We start from the raw sequence: 24,249 nt of genomic DNA on the forward strand, positions 1-24,249 counted from the left end.
TTTGTTCAATGACGGTCAAAACATTAACATGGACAGTAAATATGTCATTTGTTTCTGATTGCAAAGTAGATTTGGTATTTAAAATAGCCTTTTACTTTGCCCTTTGTTCGTTTCGGACTACCCTTCAAAAGTAAAAATATCGACGTCACACGTCTTCAGAGATCCGATCGTGATGTTTTCGGACAGATATCACCGACATCATGATATTGTAGAACATGCTCATCATAAGATGGTCGTTAATTTTACATAAAATATGTACACAGATGACATGTCCGGCCGAGAGAACTACCAGGTGTTCACTGTAACACGTGTGTAATGTTGCCAGTATAAAAAACATTAGTTTTACGGACACCTGTACAGCATATCTGACGGTGATTTGTTTTCGCTCATACTTCATTTTGCGGACATAATTTTCATCAGACGTTACGATATTTATAGTGTATATTCTGGTTTCACCCAGTTTCTTGTACATCTAAACAACAATACCTATATTTTGTCCAGGCATGAGGATTTTAAAAACCGGCTTAAGAACACGTTTCAAATCAGATTCGTCGATGGTTTTTTATTTGTTTGTTTGAATTTAACGGCCAATCGACAACTATGGTCATTTAGGGCCAGCATAACACTTATGGGACAACCTTATGGGTATTCAAATGATTAGAACGTCGTATATCTGAAAGCTCAGTTTGAGATGCCGTGTAAAGAGATTGAAACGGAAAGAGATATAAATGTTGTAAGTCATGTAGGTTAATGGGTTAGATTAAAATGGAAAGATATATAATTGTTGTAAGTCATGTAGGTTAATGGGTTAGATTGAAATGGAAAGAGATATGTATAAATGTTGTAAATCATGTAGGTTAATGGGTTAGATTAAAATGGAAAGATATATAATTGTTGTAAGTCATGTAGGTTAATGGGTTAGATTGAAATGGAAAGAGATATTTATAAATGTTGTAAGTCATGTAGGTAATGGGTTAAATTGAAATGGAAAGATATATAATTGTTGTAAGTCTTGTAGGTTAATGGGTTAGATTGAAATGGAAAGAGATATAATTGTTGTGAGTCATGTAGGTTAATGAGTTAGATTGAAATGGAAAGAGATATAAATGTTGTAAGTCATGTAGGTTAATGGGTTAGGTTGAAATGGAATCAGATATGTATAAATGTTGTAAGACATGTAGGTTAATGGGTTATATTGAAATGGAAAGAGATATGTATAAATGTTGTAAGTCATGTCGGTTAATGGGTTAGATTGAAATGGAAAAAGACATGTATAAGTCTTGTAAGTCATGTAGGTTAATGGGTTAGATTGAAATAGAAAGAGATATGTATAAATGGTGTAAAAGCGTCATGTAGGTTAATGGGTTTGATTGAAATGGAAAGAGATATGTATAAATGTTGTAAGTCGTGTACGTTAATGGGTTGGATTGAAATGGAAAGAGATATGTATAAATGTTGTAAGTCATGTACGTTAATGAGTTAGATTGAAATGGAAAGAGATATGTATAAATGTTGTAAGTCATGTAGGTTAATGGGTTAGACTGAAATGGAATCAGATATGTATAAATGTTGTAAGTCATGTAGGTTAATGGGTTATATTGAAATGGAAAGAGATATGCATAAATGTTGTATAAGCGTCATGTAGGTTAATGGATTCACAGCTAATGTCTTTTATATGATTGAATAATGTCTCCAAGTGTTCGGAAGTGAAAAGTTTTTTTTTGTCCGTGACATTGAAGTATCACGAATGTTTTTATATCTGAACATTCTACTAAATGCGCTCAACTTTACATAGATAGTCACCTGCGTGGCATATAGATGGATCGCCCCTATTCAGCAGATAAACATCAGTAGGAACAGTACGGAGCCGGAAGAGGACTGCCTCCTCACTGCGGTCTGTCCGACTGGGCAGACAGAGGATGGGTGTCTATAAGTCCCTGTGGGGACCCGGGTATATCCGGATTATCACCTCCTTAATTTGTTCAAAGATGTCTAATTGTATCTCATGCGCAAAACCTAAGGCAAAAGTTTGACCGAAAACGACCAAAATAATACCATGTCTGTTTTTGAAACATGTGTAAATTAAACAGGCATACATGTATATAAAAGAATGAAACATGTGTAAATTAAACAGGCATGCATGTATATAAAAGAATGAAACATGTGTAAATTAAACAGGCATACATGTATATAAAGAAATAAAAAATGACAGAAATTCACTCGTCACTTAAAGATTGTGTATATCAAACGGAGGATCAAGTCAATGGCTGTTTTAGGTAATTTTCAAATGAAAAGTGTTTTGTTTCCTCAATAATTTCCTTTCTAATTTATAATTTGAGTGGACATTTACAACTTTACTCATTTGAGTACACTTACATAAAATGCATATTCACTACACACTTTCCTTTTGTGTTATACTGAGTTATGGCTTCTGGACACATCCCTTGCTTGGCAACTTCTAATATCTCTCAATCTCAAGTGAATTAAAAGGGTGCATGGTACCCTTTATGTGCTATAAGTATAACCTATTAATACTTTACATTGTATATTATATATATCATATACTATTTTCTCAACGCCTGTGGTTGAAGTGAGTTCCAAGTCCTGATTTGTTTTCTTACTTATCGAAGTTAGCTTATAAATAAAATCAGTAATTGTGGTGGCAAATGCCATTTGTTATTTGTAAGTTGCAGGATATATAAGGGATGCCCTGCACCTTTTAATCACTTAGGTTTGAGAGATATTTGAAATTGCTAATAGGTTTGTATCGCACTTTAAAAAGTGTTTTGGTTTATCTCGTGAGACCCTCGATGCTGCCATTGAATGACCGATCGTAGAATGGGTTTAAGATCTGTATGTGGCAGCTCGACATTGTTGGCTCGAGTTTTATGCATTTTAAGCTGCTCTGTCAGCACTTTCATTACCCTTTATTCCTTTTAATCCGCAGAAGAATTATTGTGCATTTCTTTGAGATACAAGATATGCGGATAGAGAGGTTTTGTATAAGAGAGTTTTTGGGATCTAGTAACTTTTCAGGACCGACAGAGAGTCAGAACATGCGGTTGCCTTTTCAATAGAGGCACCATTTGGTAGTCGATTTGAAGTGGAATGTAGAGCAGAGCAGGAGGTTATTGCATCAGTGTAAAGCTGTGTATGGGAAGGGAACAACAACATTTACTCCCGAAAGAAGGACTTATGTTTTTCGGGCATTGCACTCGATTTTGCCCGCTAATGCAATTCAAAATTAACATCAGATGTTTGTATATTCCATTGTGGAATATCTTATATGTTGTATTCTATATTATTAATATTGATGTAGAGCTCCTGCAGGAAATTCGAAATTCAGATACCAAATATTGGTATGTATCATAGATTTTACGGGAATATGTTAAGGTATTTTGGAATGGAAACTGAATTAAGATGGGCAGCAAACTGTAAAGCCATTTTTTTCAAAAGTCATAAAGAGATGGTTCATTGGTTTCCACGTAAAGGGTTTTCACTAGTGTTGTTCTAAAGTACTAGACGTATCCCTTGACTATGGATGGGATCCAACATTTAAGCATTGAGCTGCTTTAAGTTGGCATTCATAGGCAAAATGGCTAGTTCGCTTCATGCAATAACTTTTGTCCAGTTTCATATTGACTATGAATGCCAACTGAAAGCAGTTCAATACTCATATTTATCATATTTTTTAATCTGTTCATCTTATAGAAAATTCAATTACACTTATTTTTATTCAACATTTAGTTCAAATAATGTATATATCGTGTATGCTTGTTCAATGAAAAGTACAGACATCGCCCAGGGAGGGTCAGTGATATCCAACATAACAATTATGACGTCATACTAATGATGACGTCAACAATCGGTCCATGGCATACATGGGCTAAACGATCTTGGCGTACGTGGACACCTCCTCAATTTTATATCTAAATACCTATCCGATAGGCACTTCAAATTCTGTGTTGGTTCAACTTTTTCTGAAACGTCTACACAGGAAATGGGAGTCCCACAGGATGGACTCCTATCAGTCACCTGTTTGGTCTTAAAATCAATGATATTGTCAAATGTCTTGGTCAGTCAACAGAAGGGTCGTTATTCGTGAATGACTTCTTGATCTATTACAGATCTAAGAAAATGCACACGATAGAATGACAACTTCAACAGAGTGTACACAAACTACAAAATTTGGCAGACGAAAACGGCTTCAAATTCTTTAAATCCAAAACTGTGTGCATGCATTTCTTTCAAAAACGAAAGGCACACAATGACCCAAATCTTACTCTTGATGTCACTAGAATTCCTGTTGTTGAACAGTCTAAATTTCTCGGCCTAATTTTTGATTCGAAACTCTCCTTTCTCATACTGATTGGGGAGTGGACCGTAAAAATGCTTTTGCGCCCAAACAGATCACTTACTCGAACAAAACTGGATAATTGGTTCTATGGTATACGGGTCGGCGAGCAGTTCTTGCCTGTAGATGCTAGACCCAATCCATAACCTAGGGCTACGTCTTGACCTTTGAGCTTTTCGAACAACACCTGTAAAAAGCCTGTACGTGGAAGCGAATGAAACTTGCATTGCAGTTTGCAGCTCAATTAAAATCAAACCCTAATAACCCTGCTTTCGACCAAGTATTCAACCCAAAATACCGAAACATATTTACGCAAAACCCAAAACTTCTGCCAACATTTGGTATCCAAATTTCAAAAGTTTTCAGCAAGAACTCAACATAAATTTGACCAACTTAGCTGAATTTAACATATCTGTTGATCCTCCATGAACAATACAACCACCTGATTTTAACCTTACATGTACATTACATGAGCGAGGTAATGCCCGAAGAACACAAATCCTCCTTTCGAGAATGCATTTCGAATTACCCTTCGCATACACAAGTTTACACCCATGGTTCCAAAGAAGGTGAGAACATGGATGCAGCCTGCTGTACTGCTAATTCTTATACTTCAGTGCGACTACCCGACGGCGCCTCCATAATTTCTGCCGAAGCATGCGCCATTGGTTTGGCCCTCGACCATATCGATGAGTACCGCATTAAAAAGGCAATCATTTGTTCAGACTCTCTATCTGTACTACAAAGTTTACAGTTACGAGATCCTAAAAACATTCTCGTACAAAACCTTGCTTTTCGAATATCTCGTATCTTAAAAAAATCTAAAATAACTTTACTATGGATTCCTAGTCATGTCGGAATTAAAGGCAACGAATTTGTTGACAGGGAGGCAAAAAATCCGTTAAATCTCGAACAAACAAATATCAAACTACCATATACAGATTTTAAACCTATTATTCGTATAGCCATTCAAAATAAATGGCAGCAACGCTGGTCTCTAGAGACCAGCAACAGACTTTTTAAAGTACAACCGAAACTTAAAACATCTGTTCCCAATCGGAAAGATCGTAGAGAGGAAGTTGTCCGCTCTCGACTCCGTACTGGGCACACATTTCTTACTCATTCGTACCTTTTAAAACGAGAAGATCCAACTTCATGCCACGCATGTGACACTTCATTTACAATGGAACATGTTTTAATAGAATGTTCCGATTTTAAACACATTCATGATAACTACTTTCGAGTCCCGGATATGAAAACTCTTTTCAGTTCCGTGGATTCGAAGGCATTATTTAACTACTTGAAAGACATCGGTCTATTCTATAGACTCCGATGTCTTTTACCCAACCTTACCCCCTTTGACGTTATATATATCACATAGTCCACATCATTTATTCTTTATCTCTGTTATTATTTTTAACCCCCTTTTTATTTTGACTATCTACACATACAATGCGAATGCTTTTAAAAATGAACTTTTCTATCTGATTTTATCTTCGCTATTCTCATGTTTGTTTATAAAAACCAAAAAAAAACACCAAAAAAACCCAATCAAACAAAATCATAGGCTAAATAAATGCCAACTGAATTCGGTTTTGTTAGATTATGTTTAATTTTACTTTGGGTGTTAAACAGTTTGCCAGTGACAGCTAGACTGTCAAGAATGGGTTCGGCTACCGGAGTTTTCTTCTTCTTCTTTAGAGTACAAAGGCTCCATCAATATACTGATGGTAATGCCCTGGCCTGAGCTGATATATGATATATGATACCGTAAGACCATTATGAAAACACAACTGGGCGTTAGATATTTGTTAATTGCATTCGTTTTGGTCCCCTTTGCCTGGATTGTGCCCGGGTCAGAAAATATATATGTGTGATCGATTTGGGTCGATTAAAAACACCGTATACACCATTTCTAATTAAAAAAACCCATACAAAAGCAGATAGATAAGGTTATAGATGTACATGTAACTTGAATATAAAAACATTAAAAAATCTTATTGATGTGATTAAACACGAAACCGTTTATATTGTTAAGCCATTCCTCAATTTACACCAACCACGATTGTTATCGCACAACGGTCATCCATCGTGCGCACAAATGTGCGCGAGCAAAAATCGTCCAGATTTGTATCGTTCAAACATCGTGCGCACATCGTGAAACGTTGTGCGTTCCCACAACTGCATAAGTCATACCTGTCCACTGATAACTATATGTCATACCTGTCCAATGTTAACTGTATGTCATACCTGTCAACTAATAACTGTATGTCATACCTGTCCACTGATAACTGTATGTCATACCTGTCCACTAATAACTGTATGTCCTACCTGTCCACTGATAACTGTATGTCATACCTGTCAACTTATAACTGTTTGTCATACCTGTCCACTGATAACTGTATGTCATACCTGTCTACTGATAACTGTATGTCATACCTATCCACTGGTAACTGTATGTCATACCTGTCTACTGATAACTGTATGTCATACCTGTCCACTGATAGCTGTATGTCATACCTGTCCACTAATAACTGTATGTCCTACGTATACCTGTCCAATGATAACTGTATGTCATACCTGTCAACTTATAACTGTTTGTCATACCTGTCCACTGATTGCTGTATGTCACACATGTCTACTGGTAACTGTATGTCATACCTATCCACTGGTAACTGTATGTCATACCTGTCAACTTATAACTGTTTGTCATACCTGTCCACTGATTGCTGTATGTCACACATGTCCACTGGTAACTGTATGTCATACCTATCCACTGGTAGCTGTATGTCATACCTGTCAACTTATAACTGTTTGTCATACCTGTCCACTGATTGCTGTATGTCACACATGTCCACTGGTAACTGTTTGTCATACCTATCCACTGGTAACTGTATGTCATACCTGTTCACTTATTATTGTTTATCATACCTGTTCACGTATTTCTGTTTATCATACCTGCTAACTTGTTACTGTATATCATACCTTTCCACTGATTACTATATGTCATACCTGTTCACTTGTTACTATATATTATACATGTAAACTGATACTTGCGGCCTATCAACCCACATGGAATATTTCAGAGCTCCTATGTCAAACGAATGATAGACAATATTTCTGCAATTCGTTTCACCCCGCGTCTATTGTTACCAGAAGTAGTTTCATGCTATTATAATTCACTGACCAACGTCTATCTTTTAGATATGAACAGGTAACAGACCTGAAGAAAATAAATCCAAACTTGAAGGTATTACTCTCGGTGGGAGGGTGGAGTGCTGGAGGAAAGAATTTCTCAGATATGGCGGCAACCGAAGCGGGACGAAAAGAATTTGCTTCCAGTACAGTTACTTTTCTACGAAAGAGATTTTTCGATGGCGTCGACATTGACTGGGAATTTCCGGGAAGCTTAACTAGAAGTGGTGGATCCAAGGACAAAGACAACCTCTCTCTTCTATTAAAGGTAGGTTTTTCCTTGAACAGTACAAAATGCACACGTCAGTTTCGTCTTTTTATTTGTCCTATTCTCATTTTCGGCGATAAAATATAAGATATATGTTATAAAAATGATGTTTCCTTTAAGTGAGAATAATATGTTTATTTTTCTTGTTACTTTCATAACAGCGATTAACAACATTCATATTTATGGCGAAAATAATGAAAATGCTATTGTTCGGGTGGTCGGGTGGCGCAGTGGATAGCGCACTTGCCTTTCACCAAGGCGGCCGGAATTCGATTTCCCGATCGGATTTGGAACATGGTAAGGGTCACCCGCCCGACCACGTGGGTTTTCTCTGGAAACTCCGGTTTGCCTCCCACATTAAAACATACATTTACAGCGCGCTTTCATCCGGGCCAACAAGAGTGATTAATTTAAGTTGAAAAAAGTTGTTTCATAATTGTTTTAAAACAAATAAAGTTTATATCTGAACCCTAACATGCGATTTTGATACATGATTATAAATACACAATTTAAAGTAAAAACACATGTTTATCAAGTTGTACAGAAGAGAAGAAAGTTATTTCAATTCATATAAACAAATAAATAAATCCTATATAACAACAATGAAAAGGTAAACAATAAACATGTCAACTGCGCGTGTACAGTAATCAGAAAAGTGGGAAGTGTGTTTTACATGTAACACTGATTGGTTCTTTTAAAGTTTTTCAATTTGCTAGTTACTTATATTACTACCACCTCGAATTTGGGAAATAGTCTATGTGGGAGTGGAGATAGAAATAGTCTATGTGGGAGTGGAGATAGAAATAGTATATGTGGGAGTGGAGATAGAAATAGTCTTTGTGCGAGTGGAGATAGAAATAGTCTATGTGGGAGAGGATATAGAAATAGTCTATTTGGTAGTGGAGATAGAAATAGTCTATGTGTGAGTGGGGATAGAAATAGTCTTTGTGGGAGTGGAGATAGAAATAGTCTATTTGGGAGTGGAGATAGAAATAGTCTATGTGTGAGTGGGGATAGAAATAGTCTTTGTGGGAGTGGAGACGGAAATAGTCTATGTGGGAGTGGAGATAGAAAGAGTCTATGTGGGAGTGGAGATAGAAAGAGTCTATGTAGGAGTGGAGATAGAAACAGTCTATGTGGGAGTGGAGATAGAAATAGACTATGTGGGAGTGGAGATAGAAATAGTATATGTGGGAGTGGAGATAGAAATAGTCGATGTGTGAGTGGAGATAGATATAGTTTATGTGGGAGTGGAGATAGAAATAGTCTTTGTGGGAGAGGAGATAGAAATAGTCTATGTGTGAGTGGGGATAGAAATAGTCTTTGTGGGAGTGGAGATAGAAATAGTCTATAGTCTATGTGGGAGTGGAGATAGAAATAATCTATGTGGGAGTGGAGATAGAAATAGACTATGTGGGAGTGGAGATAGAAATAGTATATGTGGGAGTGGAGATAGAAATAGTCGATGTGTGAGTGGAGATAGAAATAGTCTATGTGGGAGAGGATATAGAAATAGTCTATGTGGGAGTGGAGAGATAAATAGTCTATGTGGGAGGGGAGATAGAAATAGTCTATGTGTGAGTGGAGATAGAAACAGTCTATGTGGGAGGGGAGATAGAAATAGTCTATGTGGGAGTGGAGATAGAAATAGACTATGTGGGAGTGGAGATAGAAATAGTATATGTGGGAGCGGAGATAGAAATAGTCTATAGTCCATGTGGGAGTGGAGATAGAAATATTCTATGTGGGAGTGGAGATAGAAATAGACTATGTGGGAGTGGAGATAGAAATAGTATATGTGGGAGCGGAGATAGAAATAGTCTATAGTCCATGTGGGAGTGGAGATAGAAATAGTCTATTTGGGAGTGGAGATAGAAACAGTCTATGTGGGAGTGGAGATAGAAACAGGTGTCTACTTACTGAAGGAACAGGTCAAGATAGCAGGTTTTCTATCATATTATAAGTAAAAAAAAATGTTAGTGATTAAAAACTTAATGAAACGTCATATAATATATAAGATTTGTGAAAAAACATTATGTGTTCTGTTCTCTTATGACACGTCGCAAAACATAAAAGCAGTCTGTCACTCCAAAATAAACAATTGAGTGTCCCACCATAGAAGACCTATTCGCATGGTGAACGAGTGCAGATATCAACTAGTGACATCAAAGTTTGTAAGTTGAGCATACTACTCGACATTATTTTCGGAATATATAGAATACGACTAATCCGTGTCTGGTGACTTTAATCTTAGAAATCTAAAAATTAACGAATGCAACAATGATTAATTTTCATTCTAGGAGGTCAGTACTGTGTTCAATAGGGAGGTGAGAAATCCAGCCCGGAAAAGGTTGCTGCTGTCTATAGCAGTGCCGGCCAGCCAGGATAAAATCGACCAGGGCTACAAGGTGTCCGACGTGTCCTTGTAAGTTATGACGTCATATTTCTTGTACGACGCCGTCATACCTTAAACCAATACAACATAGGAATAATCATGATTGTTTTGTATTTATGTACATATGATAACAAACCGTGATGTTGTTTTCCTTTGTGACGTCAGGATCTATTGTATTAAAGACGTCACACTAACATTGTACTGGACATTTAGCGTTTCCATCATGACGTCATTCTAACATAAAACGATGAAGCCTCATGCTGGTGTTTTCCCTTTGACATGCTATTATGTATTGTTGTTCGTGTTGTTGTACTGTGATGTTTCAATCAAGACGTTACTATTAATATTTCAACTATGACATCACTCACAGATAGTTCGAACACGACGTCACACTGTTACCTGAGTTTGACCATTTTGTTATAAAGAAGGAGCTGACAACGCTATATCTATCTTATTTTATATGGGTCTTTTTAAGAATTTAAAATGTCTGTTTTTCCATGTAAATGTAGAGTGTCGTTACAACGATATCTTTATCATAAATAGTTGCCACAAACAGGCAAAACCGTTGAGAATAATTACCAACAAGACAAGGCAAGCATATCAAATCAATTAAAACCTGCTTATTATATATGCTACATTATGGACATTAAAGTTAGTGTTGTGCGTTTCAGATATTGTGACATGATAAACGTGATGACATACAACTACCATGGTATGTGGGAAAACACCGTCGGTCACCATAGCGCACTATTCAAACGAAACGACACAACGGGATACCAGTCCAAGCTCAATATGGTGAGATATTTAAATGATGTGGTCTGTGGTTACCTCACTCCCGAGGTGTTGGTTATATATTTAATGTGACCCATATTGGTAACACATCTAAAGGATTTCTATTGGTTAATATAGATATCACGATCACGTTCTTTACATGTACTTTGACCGGCGTTCTTTTTCTGGTTAATTAACATAGGGATTGAAAGTTGATTTTCTAATGTTCATGAAAGTATGATCGGGGATTGGGGGCGGGGGGTATTTACACACCATGCACACATGAGCGGCCGTAGCGAATGAGCATGAAGCAAAACCAAGATTCAATTCCTATCATTCCAAATCACTATCAATGAAAAGTAAAATCACCATTTTAGATGACCTACGTTTTTCTTTCATTTATAAATTACGTGTAGTAGGTATATTACGGAACATCGCAACGTCATTTTGGGGATCTTGAAATTAATTCTAATGATTTTTTTTTTTTATATTTTTATACATGGTGTAATGTGAACTTGAGAGATGATGTTGACAGGTCATATGATACTATAACCCAAACATGTAACAAAACACTTGGACTTGGTATAAAAGTTGTGTGACCTCACAAAAGTGATAAGACGGGAGCCAAAATACCGTCTGTTTAGATTTTAAGTCAGCCGGAACAGTTTAAGTCTTGATTATTTGCAGCATATCTTGATCCAATTTTAATTGCTGCTCGCAAAAAAACACAATGCAATTTTATATAAAAAAAGAAGAAGACTTGTTTCATAGTCAGATATAGAACGAAGGAAATCCCGTAAGATTTTATTTTTGTCGTCATAGACGAATTACATCATACTTGATCTGATGTCAAAAAGAAAACAAGAACATATCACAGTGACAAAATTGTAATTCGAGGTCAAAATCGATAAAACTATGGCTAAACACGAAGGAAAGATTAACAAGGCAATCTTGAAAAATTACAAGGAAAATAAGGTCAGATGTTCTAAAATGAAAAGCGTCTTCTACTTCATCGACGATGCCCGCCATGTAATGCTCAAGAAGGAACATTCTCTCAAAGCGTAAATCGGGATAGATATGATAAAACAAGAAGACAGACTATTGATTTTAATAAAAAGCATCGACCTTAATTTCACAAAATAAAATAGCTGATTTCCAAATTAAAACGTGACGGCAACCATAAAAGTTGCCCATATTCATTATCAACTTGTGAATCTCCATACACTGTGTTGGTAGTTTGTCTATCAGCACGCAGATCATCACTTGCTCTTAAACTTAACCATTGTAAGTTGGGAAAGCAGTGATGTTACTGTGAGAACACGGAAATTCACAATAGGAAAAATTGAAAATAGTATAATGCATGTATATTCTAAATTATAGATGATTAATCACATATATTTGCCAAAAGTATTTAGGTCAAGATTTTTAAGATATCTAATCCGAAAAGTCATTCAAATCGCATTGCTTTTCCTGAGCAGCTTAGTTCTTCATTTGTTTATTGAAAGGTTTCGTGATGCCACTGTGTTCACCCTTGGTTTCTTTATATGCTTGTCCGAATTCGGTTTTGTCTTTTATTTTACCCTATTTATTTTCATGTTTACTTGCATTACACAATATCTGTCTGCATCTCCTTCTGTACAATACATTAAGGATGCTTACACTGTTTGTATAATACAGAAGCTACGTTGTCTTCGACAATAAAATATACATTAAGAATACATCCACTGCCTTGTCAATGCATTTACCTGCTCTCTTTGTCTTTACAGGCATGGACGATAAACTACTGGATACGTAAAGGGGCTCAAGCCAATAAACTCATCGTCGGGTTTGCACAGTATGGTCGCGGATTTACCCTAACTGATCCAAATAAGAAAGCACCCGGCGATCCTTCTAGCGGAGGAAGTGTGAGTGGCTCTTCCACAAAAGAAACAGGCTTCCTGGCGTACTATGAGGTATATATTGAATTGTTTTAAGCCCTAGCTTATTTTACATTTTAATTTTTATCGTAAATCGTTATCATTATCAACGGAACAAAACCACACCTTTCGAGATATAAATTAGATGGAGTAAGTGCTACATCCATTCGGCGATATTTATTTTAATCAAAAGAAAAACTTTTGTAGAGTCTCTACGGACAAAACTGTAATTGGTTTTCAAACGTTAATGGATTTAAAATGCGTTTTTGTAGTCAATTGCTACTTGTATCACCACGTTGTTTGTAATACAATGCAAAAAGCATTTGGCAGTGCTTACACTCAAACGTTTCGGCTATGTGGTAAAAATCTTCACGTCTTGTTCACTGCTCACATTAGACATTCTGTTATAGATCTGTAAGATGTTAAAATCCGGAGCGGTGGTAACGTGGGATGACGTACAGAAAGTTCCACATCTCGTGCTTGGAAATCAGTGGGTCGGCTTCGATAACGAGCGAAGCATCAAAGAAAAGGTAACTTCTTATCTCTCCTGACAACCGGCTTGCTGTGTTACAAAGAAATCAACATCATGTAATGTCAATAGGAAAAGTTATCCGTTTTAGTTGCATTTCTTACAAAACTAATGAACGAACAAAGCGCTCTCACGTTTTTATGTTGTGTTCTACTCATATACATTATTCTTGTTTCATTGATTTAATTTTTAATTTTCAGGTGAAGTGGTTAAAGAACGATAGGTTCGGCGGAATCATGGTATGGGCACTTCCATTGGACGACTTCACAGGGAAGCATTGTGCTCAGGGTGAAACGTACCCTATCCTACGGAGTATTATACGCGAGCTCAACAGGCCGGACAGGGCGACAGAACAATTACCCATATCGTCTGATGGTCTACCACCAGCGTCATCACAGCAAATCATTCCGGATCAAGTGCAGAGTGATGCCGTAGTAACAACAGATACAATGCAAGGTGTTCCACTCGTTAGCTTGTCGTCAAGCAAAGCGATAGTTCGTTTGGAAAATGCGAAGGATCAGAGTGGCCCAGTAGTTACAGTTAAAGAACAAAACAAGCAGTTAATCGAGGCGATTGCAAGTCCACGTAAAACCGGTACAAAACCAACTACAGTTATGAGCGACCCTATAAAGGAAGTTTTAAGCGATGTTATCGTAAATCCAGATAAGGTTTCAGCCATGAAAGTTAAATCGAGTGATCAAAAACAACTTTTAAAAACATCTTCAATGAAAAACGAGCCGTTGGTGAACGTGGCTGCAAGTAAAATTAAAAATCATAAAAAAACTCCGAAAACTGACGGAAAAGCGCAAAAGGGACCGATAGTGCACGCAGCAAGCGCACAAGTAGAAACTATAGTAAAAAGCAAACCTGCTATTGATGCAAAAGTTCCCATAGCCACAGCTACAATTCTGAGCGATTCTTTAACTAAAAATAATCAAGACCAAAGCGGTGTCATTGGGAAAGCAAAAGTTTTAAATGAGGTAGAGTTAACACAGGACAAAAGCAAGGCAACACCTAATGCGAAAAAGACAAAGATTACAGATACAGGTAAAACTGACCCGCTTGTTAAAACTGTCGTGAAAGCAAGTCCAACCATTTTGCAGGCTGACAACAAAAAAATAGTTGGTACCAATTTAAAGAAAACAGTAACCAAAATGAAGACGTCAGCTCATACAAAATCAGGAAACGATACTGACTTTGGTACACGTTTAAGTTCTGCTATAGTAACAAAAGGAACAGCCTCAAAGAAGATAGGAAATTCCGTTTTTACAGAGGGGCAGCCGGTGTATAGTGCCCCGGATGTAAACGATCTGCGTTTGACTTCCCGCGATTCTGGAGCTGCAGGATTGGCAGAAAAAAAGACAGTCCTTACCGATCTCAAAGATAAAAAACAAACACAGCCTATCATTCAAAAAGATGTATCGGCCATAAAAGTAGCGACAAATGAAATGAACGATGCTACCACAACGAAAGATCAATCAAAAGAACTGCATAACACATCCGGCATTGAAAGTGCAATGAAAACTACCAAAGATTCAATTGATCTTACTGCATCTGGTAAAATTCAAATAGAAAAAAAAAAAGCAAAACAAATCATGTCGTCGTCATCAACAAAATTACCAAATGACCAGACTGGAACAAACAGGGAAAGCAAAACTCATTCGGAACCCGGAAAAGGAAAGGAGAAAGTTTCATCGGTTATTACTGTTAAGCCTCCTGTTAACGCTGGAGAAAACAATTCTAAATTCACATCAAGAAAATTACTTCAAATGAGTGATAATGAAGGGATGAATGGCGGCGGACTAGGAAATATGATCAGTTCGTTATTTGGAATGATGTCTGGTTTTACAAGTGGTGGGAATGGCAGACAACCAGCACAGGAACCACGGGACGAGCTGTTTCCAACAGCTTCAACAGTCACTGAGATTCCACCATCATTCAACGCAGGATCCAACGATAATAATCGACTTTCTCGGCAAAGACAACGATTCCTGAACGATAGGCGGGAACGCCAACCTAATTCTCGGGATCGGCCAGCGATCGCAACCAACAATAGAGAAAGATCAACTAATTCATTAGCATTAGATCGTGCAAGAAATACAAGGGATCGATCTTTAGCTAGAAATGGAAGAGAAAGATTAGGCGTAGCTGTAGATCGGTCATCAAATATTCGTAATCGATCGAATCAACCTCCTGTTGATACACTAACTGATGTCAGTCCTTTACCTCCCACTGCCAACCCATTTGATAGCATTGACATACTAGACCCGAGAGACAGAGGAGGAATATTTTCACCTTTAATGGGTGGACGTAATGTAGAAATTCAGGAAAGATTGAGGGGAAGACAAGTAGAGGACACACGTACAGCTCGGGAGAGATTTCTAGATGCAATGATTTTAGCTGAACAGTTACCAGACCCTCGTCCGATCGATTCACAAAACGGTATTCGGTCAAGAGATCAAATTAGAGATCCTGCACTAATACGTTCTCGCGAACCTGGCTTAGTGGAAACATTGCGTAGGCGTATGTCAGATGCAGGACGTTCTCGCGGGAATACAGGAGTGGCGACTAACATTCAGACCCCCGAAAGAGGTCGCGGGCGCGTCCTGGCTGATACAAGACAATCCATCGGCGTAAATTCAAGAAATTCTAATTTACGGCGAAATATTGCAGGAACTGATCGACAACGCAGTGTAATTGGTATTCAGAGCCAAGGGAGGGACCGCCAACGGAATGCAGTAGGAGTTGGACCTAGCAGAAGACGAAACAATGCAGTAGGCGTTCAAGATATAGGAAATGAGCGTCAGCGACCATCGATAGGAGTTCAAAATGTTGGTAATGACCGTCAGAGAACGAGTGTAGGCGTTCAAAGTACAGGAACCGGTACCGACCGACGAACAAGAACAGGGGTTCAAAGCACAGCAGCAAGTCGTCAACGTACAATGATCGGAGTTCAGGGATTAGGTCAAAGAACAGCAATAGGTGTTCAAAATACTGATCGACAAAGGTCACTAAACGGACAAGGTACAGGAAATGATCGTCAACGATCAACGGTAGGAATATCCCTTCAAAATGGAAGGGGAGGCCGTCAGCGGCCAGCAATAGGAGTTCAAGGACCATCAAATGACAGACAAAGAACAGGTACTGGAATTCAAAATAGTGATCGTCAAAGAACAGCGGTTGGAATTCAAGGCTCAACAAATGATCGTCAAAGAACAGCGGTTGGAATTCCAGGCTCAACAAATGATCGTCAAAGAACAGCCATTGGAGTTACAAATGTTGGTCGTCAAAGAACATCGTTAGGTGTTCAACGCTCAGGTAATGACCGTCAAAGAACATCAATTGGGGTTCAAAGCTTAACAAATGATCGTTCAAGACCAGCCGTTGGAGTTACAAATGCTGGTCGCCAAAGATCAGCGATAGGTGTTCAACGTTCAGGAAATGACCGACAAAGAACATCAATTGGGGTTCAAAGCTCAACAAATGATCGTTCAAGACAAGCCGTCGGAGTTACAAATGCAGATCGACAAAGAACAGCGATCGATGTTCAACGTTCAGGAAATGACCGACAAAGAACATCAGTCGGAGTTGAAGGCTCCACAGACGAACGCCAAAGAGTAACCGTCGGAGTTCAAAATGCAGAACGGCAAAGAACAGCGATTGGCGTTCAACGCGTTGGAAATGACCGTCAACGAACGTCAGTTGGAGTTGACGGCTCCACAGCCGAGCGACAAAGAACAGCAGTCGGATTTCAAAATGGAGATCGGCAAAGAACAGCGATTGGCGTTCAACGCGTTGGAAATGACCGTCAACGAACGTCAGTTGGAGTTGACGGCTCGACAGCCGAGCGACAAAGAACAGCAGTCGGAGTTCAAAATGCAGATCGGCAAAGAACAGCGGTTGGCATTCAGCGCGTTGGAAATGACCGTCAACGAACGTCAGTAGAAGTTCGTGGTGGAACAAACGATCTTCAAAGAACAGCCGTTGGAGTTACAAACGCAGGTCGTCAAAGAACATCGATCGGTGTTCAACGTTCAGGAAATGAACGTCAACGATCATCAGTAGGAATTCAGGGCCCGGTAACCGATCGCCAAATACCACCGATAGGCGTTCAAAACATTGATCGACAAAGATCAGCGATTGGGGTTCAGCGTTCTGGAAATGACCGTCAAAGACTTTCAGTTGGAGTTGAAGGGTCCACAGCCGATCGCCAAAGACCATCGATAGGAGTTCAAAACGCAGATCGACAAAGAACAGCGATTGGTGTTCAACGTTCAGGAAATGACCGTCAAAGAACAACAATTGGAGTGGAAGGCTTGACAAACGAACGCCAAAGAATGGCCATTGGCGTTGCAAATGTAGATCGTCAAAGAACAGCGATAGGTGTTCAGCGTTCTGGAAATGAACGCCAACAGTCATCAGTAGGAATTCAAGGTTCAGTAACCGATCGCCAAAGACCATCGATAGGTGTGCAAAACATTGATCTGCAAAGAACAGCAATTGGTGTTCAACGTACAGGAAGTGACCGTCAAAGAACTGTTATTGGAGTTGAAGCCTCGCCAGACGAACGCCGAAGAACAGCCGTTGGAGTTTCAAATGCAGATCGACAAAGAACAGCGATTGATGTCCAACTGTCGGGCATTGAAGGTTTACGAACATCAGTGGGAATTCAAGGTATGTTATCCGATCGCCAAAGACCAGCGTTTGGCATTCAGAATGCAGATCGACAAAGAACAGCGACAGGTGTTCAACGTTCAGGAAATGATCGTCAGAGAACATCAGTAGGAATTCAAGGCTCGACAAACGACCGTCGAAGAATAGCCGTTGGAGTTCAAAATGCAGATCGGCAGAAAACAGCGATCGGCGTTCAACGCGTCGGAAATAACCGCCAAGGAACAACATTTGACATTAATGATCTTCAAAGAAAAATTATTAATGTACAGGGTTCAAATAATGATCGTCAACGAACGGCGATCGGTGTTCAACGTTCTGGAAATGACATTCAACGAAATAATGTAGAAGGTCAAAGTCCCGTTATTTCTTTTCAACGAACAGCAATCGGCATTCAAGCTGCAGGGGATATCAATCAGCGACCTATAATTAATACAGGAGGAGCAATCAGTAAAAGCCGTCGAACGGTGGCCACAAATTCAGTAAATAGAGAGCTAACGGAGCGTCAAGCACCGCCTGTAAGCACCGAAAGGAGGACAATAGCTGTTAACACAATATCTGGTAACCAAAGCGGTAGTCTGAATTCAATCACAGGAACCACAAGTCCAGAGTCTAATCGAATAATGGGAATTTCTGGAAACTCCTGGCAAACAGGTCCTCAAACTGTAGCTATTCAAGAACGTGGGACAAGACCAGTTTCATTAATAACCCAATTAAACAATCGTAACGCATTTGAAAATTCAATCGGAGAGCTACTAGCTCAGATAAATGCACAACAACTTTCTACAACGATGGAAAACACAGTTTCGATAACACCATTAGACCCAATGTTCGATTCATCAATACGTGTTGTTCCCTTAAACAATATCGACAATTCATTGCTCAACAATATGCCACAGGGACCGCCGATACAGATATTGAACAACACTGAAATACTGCCATCAGCAATAGCTGTAACAAGCAACGTAAATTCTATTGAAGGATCCAACACATTTGATCTTTTAAACAGTTTAGCAGCAAATAGGATGTCGATGCCTGATAGTCCGATGGCGAATAGTCTAACAGCTGAACAAATCCTGGCAGCAATGGCGGTAGCGCAATCTCGCCCCGCCAAGGATGTGGTCAATGAACCAATTGTTCTGGAAATACAACCTCAAATCCTCCCTACTGAACCACCACTGAGTAAGGACATCACCGACGCATTGGTGCAGCTATTGCGTGAAAATCTTTTAAACCAAAACACGCCTCCACAAACAACGCCAGTACCCTTTAAGCAAGACGCTATGCAGACACCTAATCAGGTATTAGTGTCTACAGGTGAGCAGCCGAAAGAGTTCCCACCGCTACTACCTTCTCCTCGTAGACAGACATCTAGCCTAGCTACAAATGCAACGGTTGTAGCCAACATTAACCAACCAAAAGGCCTTACCAAAGCGGATGTTCTTTGGAAATGGGAAGCATAGACAAACTCAATATATCTGATTTCCCCATGCATATAATATTACAAAGAGGTCATGTATTCGTCATTCTAATCATTTAATTATTAATTATGCTACATTATATGTTTAGTTATTTAAACCTATCATTTGAATTATCATAGCTATTTAAACTTGGATGGTAATGCTTTACAATATATAAATTGCTAAACACATGACACTTTTTTTTTCCATTTCTCATCTTATGTTGCTTTGTTGTTGTTGACTTATTCAATTATTTTCAATCCACAGTGTAGTCAATATGTATGTGTATCGTTATAGTATGTGTACGTTCTACTTATATTGTATAAGCAATGTCTTGCCTTACTGTTAGTTATACGGGATCTCTTCTGCCACTATCGTTACTATTTCAACTTTTTATTATTGCCTATCTGTTTAATCTTAGGGATGTATGCTCCGCACACTACACCTTAGTGTTACTTATGACGTCGGGTAAAAAGGAATTACCATGTGTGTATACTTGGGATGGAGCATTTTATATTCGTTATTTACTCGTATATTTTCAGCTATATGTCTTACTTGAAGACAATCTATCAAGTTTCCTTTGGTATCAACAACGTTTTACATATGGCTTACTTTACTGCTGTATACCTAAATCAACCTAAAGTGTGAGTAACTGAAATAAAACAAATCTGTGAATGATTGAGTTATGAGTTATTTGTTTCTTTTCCAACCTTTCTAAGGTACATGTATGAGACATTTAAGGTAACACACAAAGAGACAAACTAAAATAAAAGCACACAGTTACGGACATTATTTTCTTCTTTTTTTCAAAATACATGTACCATCTGTTCTCAGTTTTTACATTATAACCATGATTTTAGTCATTGACAATATTTAATTTTGATGGTGTCTTTAAAATTATCTAAATTTTCTGATAGGAAGACGTTTCTTTATCATCGTAGTATACAAAAACGCCTACGCTTAGCAAAATGTTTTATTTATTGTTTATTTATCTATTTATTATTATCATTTTTGTATATTCGAAATATCGTATTTCTAGTGTCAAGTAGGGTCTCATGTCTAAGTGTCCACAAACGTTGTATGTCTAGTTTCAACACGGTTTGTATTTCTAGTGTCAACAAATGTCGGATCTCTAGTGTCAACAAGTGTCACATCTCTAGTGTCAACAAGTGTCGTATGTCTAGCATAAACGAGTCTCGTGTTCAAGTGTCAACAAATGTCGTATGTCTAGTGTCAACAAGTGTCGTATTTCTAGTGTAAACAAGTGTCGTATGTCTAGTGTCAACACGTGTCGTATGTCTGTGTTGACAATTGTTGTATGTGTAGTGTCAACAAGTGTCGTATTTCCAGTGTCAACAAGTGTCGTATGTCTATTGTCATTACCCATTAATAATAGGAACACATACCTAAACCAACGTTTTATACCTAGCTGTTCACATTACTCAACCAAGCAATTATCACAACTTCTCATTACCTTTCTTTGTTCCTCAGGGTTACAGTCGCATTTTGATACTGTATTCTCAAGTAGTGGAATAAATGGAATGTGGATTTTGAAAAAAAAAAAAAAATCATAATTGCACATCCTATTCTCACACATGTTTCTTCTGAGAATATGTTTGACCTTTCTACTCTTTACCATATCCCATACCAACTGACGCATTCGTTCTCTTGTTTATAAAGCTTCTTTTTTCAAAGAAATACGAACGCCAATATAGACATGTGATTTTAAACTATTTTGGAGTATATTTTGCGAATATACGGAGGATGAAATTGTGAATATGACAGAGTCGAGTTCGAATCCAAGTTTTTTCACGGGGAAATGTAGACATTCCTTCTTCTTCTGGCCGACTTGCTTGTGTTTTCATTTAAGGATTGACCTTCATTTTGACTGCGTATACGGTAGTTCTGTATGAACGCAGTTGGCAACGAACATAGTCTATGGAGCGCGTAAGCGCTCCATAAAGAATATGTTCGTTGCCAACTGCGTTCATACTACCGTATACGCAGTCAAACTGAAAATCAATTCTTATATTTATATATTTTCCTACTATGATGGTACATTCAGAATAAAGCTAACTCCAATACATTTGCTTTTATAATGGTACAAAACCTCCGTAACGTGCGTAATTTCAAACAAATGAACAGCCTACAGCCTGCGTGCAGCGATGGATCTCCAACGTTACCATTATGACGTCACAATGTAAATTACGTCATCAATAGGAAACAATTGTCTCCAAGGAATCTCACTGCGTATACGGTAATGTATACGCAGTCACGGTTTACACAGCTTCAATGGAAGCGAATGTAAATATATGAGGTTGCATTTATTGTATCAGGAATTGTAATTAAAACCTAGCCGAATCATTCAATTTTTTTGCGGATATCTACGGTGTGCTGTCTTTGAATAATAAGAAATGTGTTGACTATGTGGATCGTATATACCCCTGTGAAATTGAATTCAAGGACGCTACAGGTTCTCCTATTTCAGCCATTCACTGATATTACAATATGCCCATCAGGAAGGCCTAGTTTTAAGCCGTTTGAACAGCGGGACGCTTCCACCAACCTAAGGTGTTTTACATGTCGCAGTAGATTTGGGATTCAATAGGCTGTTTCGAACGTCATGACTCAAACATTTCAATTGCTGACGGACATACTTTGAACACAGGGGTTTTAAAGATGCAGGTTGATGAAGACTATGAGAGGTTTGATCGTCACTATCATGATCTGATAGAAGGACATGATATTTCTTTTTGTGTCAAGAAGGTTAATGTTTCGGATTATGCTCGCTAGGTTGTCTCGTGGTTTGTTGTCACTACCTGAGTTCTTGAGTTTGCCCTTCCGGAACACCTGGTCTTATTCTTGTTCTTTTTCAAGTGTCTCCAAATGGATAGTGGTCTAGTTTTATCTATATCTACTTCGGAGTAAGGTTTTGTTGACGTATTTTCTTGTTGTTTGCCGTCTGTTTTCGCCAGATATCATTTAAATTTCTGATAAAGTAGGATACCGTCATTGGAACTTTTTAGTATTGGTTAGTGATTACCACTTGATGTTTAAAAGAAAAGGAAAAACCAAGGTCTGGGGTATGTATTATGAACATGTAGGATATATAAAAGTGTCGGAGTGAAATTCCAAAACAAATTAATAATTTTGACCCCGGCGCCCTTCGTGATAGTTTGACCACTGATGTAAGACCCTTTTTACTCCAACTAAATTAAAATACAAAAGCCTATCCTTGCAAATATTTCATTAAAATGGTAAATATGTATCAATAAATCCCATGTACATTGCATACAAGCACCAGTCATTTATTACTGATATCAAAATGATCAATGCATACCCGGTTAAGAATACTGAGTGGATACTGTGAAAGCTTATACCTTGTCTGCCCTAATACGATTTCATAAGAAAATATTCATCAACAACAACTGATCTAGGGTTGAAACTTTTGTATATCAGCTCTAGTTTACGGGAAAGAATAAATGTTTGTTATCGCTGAAATGATGACTGGCGCTGAATAAAAGAAAAATGACTTGTACAAACAACATTAAAACTGCAGGAACGACAATAGTTATTCACTGCCTCGAAGTTGGATACGTATCTTGTAAAAGTCACCATTGTAAAAGGATGAAATTCAAATCAGTTGTGTCGTCTTGATGGAGACACTTTTAATGCCCGCGATAGCTTCCCTCTCAATTCACGAAGAGAATCCATCTCACCTACGTTAGAAATCAACTTAACATTTGATTAATATTGTTTTCCTTATTTAATATTATTTTGATAATTTTGCAAAAAGGATGTTAAAGCTGTAACGACACATAGACAAATGCAGAAAGGGTTGGTTAATTTTAATTAACTAAGGTATACCGGACCACATATCATTTCCAAATACACCAGAAAAAGAACAAGTGTCAAAGCAGATGGAAATTGACGTGAAAAGATCCACATAATAGCAGGAACATCAAGAAGGTATTCAGAAATAGTCTTAACCGAGTGCTTCACCTACTGATAGCACAGATGGGGACATTTTGAAAAAAAACTATTGAATCTGAACAAAATCATAAAACTTAGTTAATTTAGAATATTTCATGCGATGCAGAATGTGCAGACTGAGGCAAGCAAAAAACCGGCATATATGAATATTATTATTCATGCATTTTACATAATCTAAATGTGAAAGCTGTACGCTAATTGTACATTAATGATTTTGTTATCATAAATTACTAAAAACAATATTGCAACATACAATGCTTCGTGCACATTGATGAATAATAAAATCATATTAAGAAAACCCGTTAATATTTATAGTGAATTTTTGTAGTTTTGGCTTCATTACCGAATGCTATTTCTTGATGAGACTTAACATTGTTATAAATATAACAATATACACTTATCATCTTTATTTCAATATCTTATGTTATCCCCGTCGACATTTTCATTTCAGAATTCATCAGTAGCAATACCTCTANCTTTATTTCACTTTGTGTAGTTACTCTATGTTGCCGTTTACCATGCTTTATTTCACTTTGTGTAGTTACTCTATGTTGTCGTTTACCATGCTTTATTTCACTTTGTGTAGTTACTCTATACTTTATTTCACTTTGTGTAGTTACTCTTCGTTGTTGTTTACCATGCTTTAATTCATTTTGTGTAGTTACTCTACGTTGCCGTTTACCATGCTTTATTTCAC

At 37.8% G+C, this 24,249-nt stretch overlaps 1 protein-coding gene across 1 annotated transcript in view; it reads left to right on the forward strand.

Moving 5' to 3' along the window:
* LOC110450628 overlaps positions 1-20,229 on the forward strand; it is a 48,564-nt gene extending 28,335 nt beyond the window's left edge. The window contains exons 3-8 of the mRNA XM_021498245.1: positions 7,559-7,817; positions 10,118-10,242; positions 10,884-11,007; positions 12,750-12,935; positions 13,310-13,429; positions 13,629-20,229. Coding sequence (XP_021353920.1) covers positions 7,559-7,817; positions 10,118-10,242; positions 10,884-11,007; positions 12,750-12,935; positions 13,310-13,429; positions 13,629-19,562 — 6,748 coding nt within the window. The 3' untranslated portion in view covers positions 19,563-20,229. The remainder of the gene's footprint in view (positions 1-7,558; positions 7,818-10,117; positions 10,243-10,883; positions 11,008-12,749; positions 12,936-13,309; positions 13,430-13,628) is intronic.
* The last annotated feature ends 4,020 nt before the right edge of the window (positions 20,230-24,249 follow it).

The sequence above is a fragment of the Mizuhopecten yessoensis genome, unplaced genomic scaffold (assembly GCF_002113885.1).
Source record: "Mizuhopecten yessoensis strain PY_sf001 unplaced genomic scaffold, ASM211388v2 scaffold5385, whole genome shotgun sequence".
NCBI lineage: Eukaryota > Metazoa > Mollusca > Bivalvia > Pectinida > Pectinidae > Mizuhopecten > Mizuhopecten yessoensis.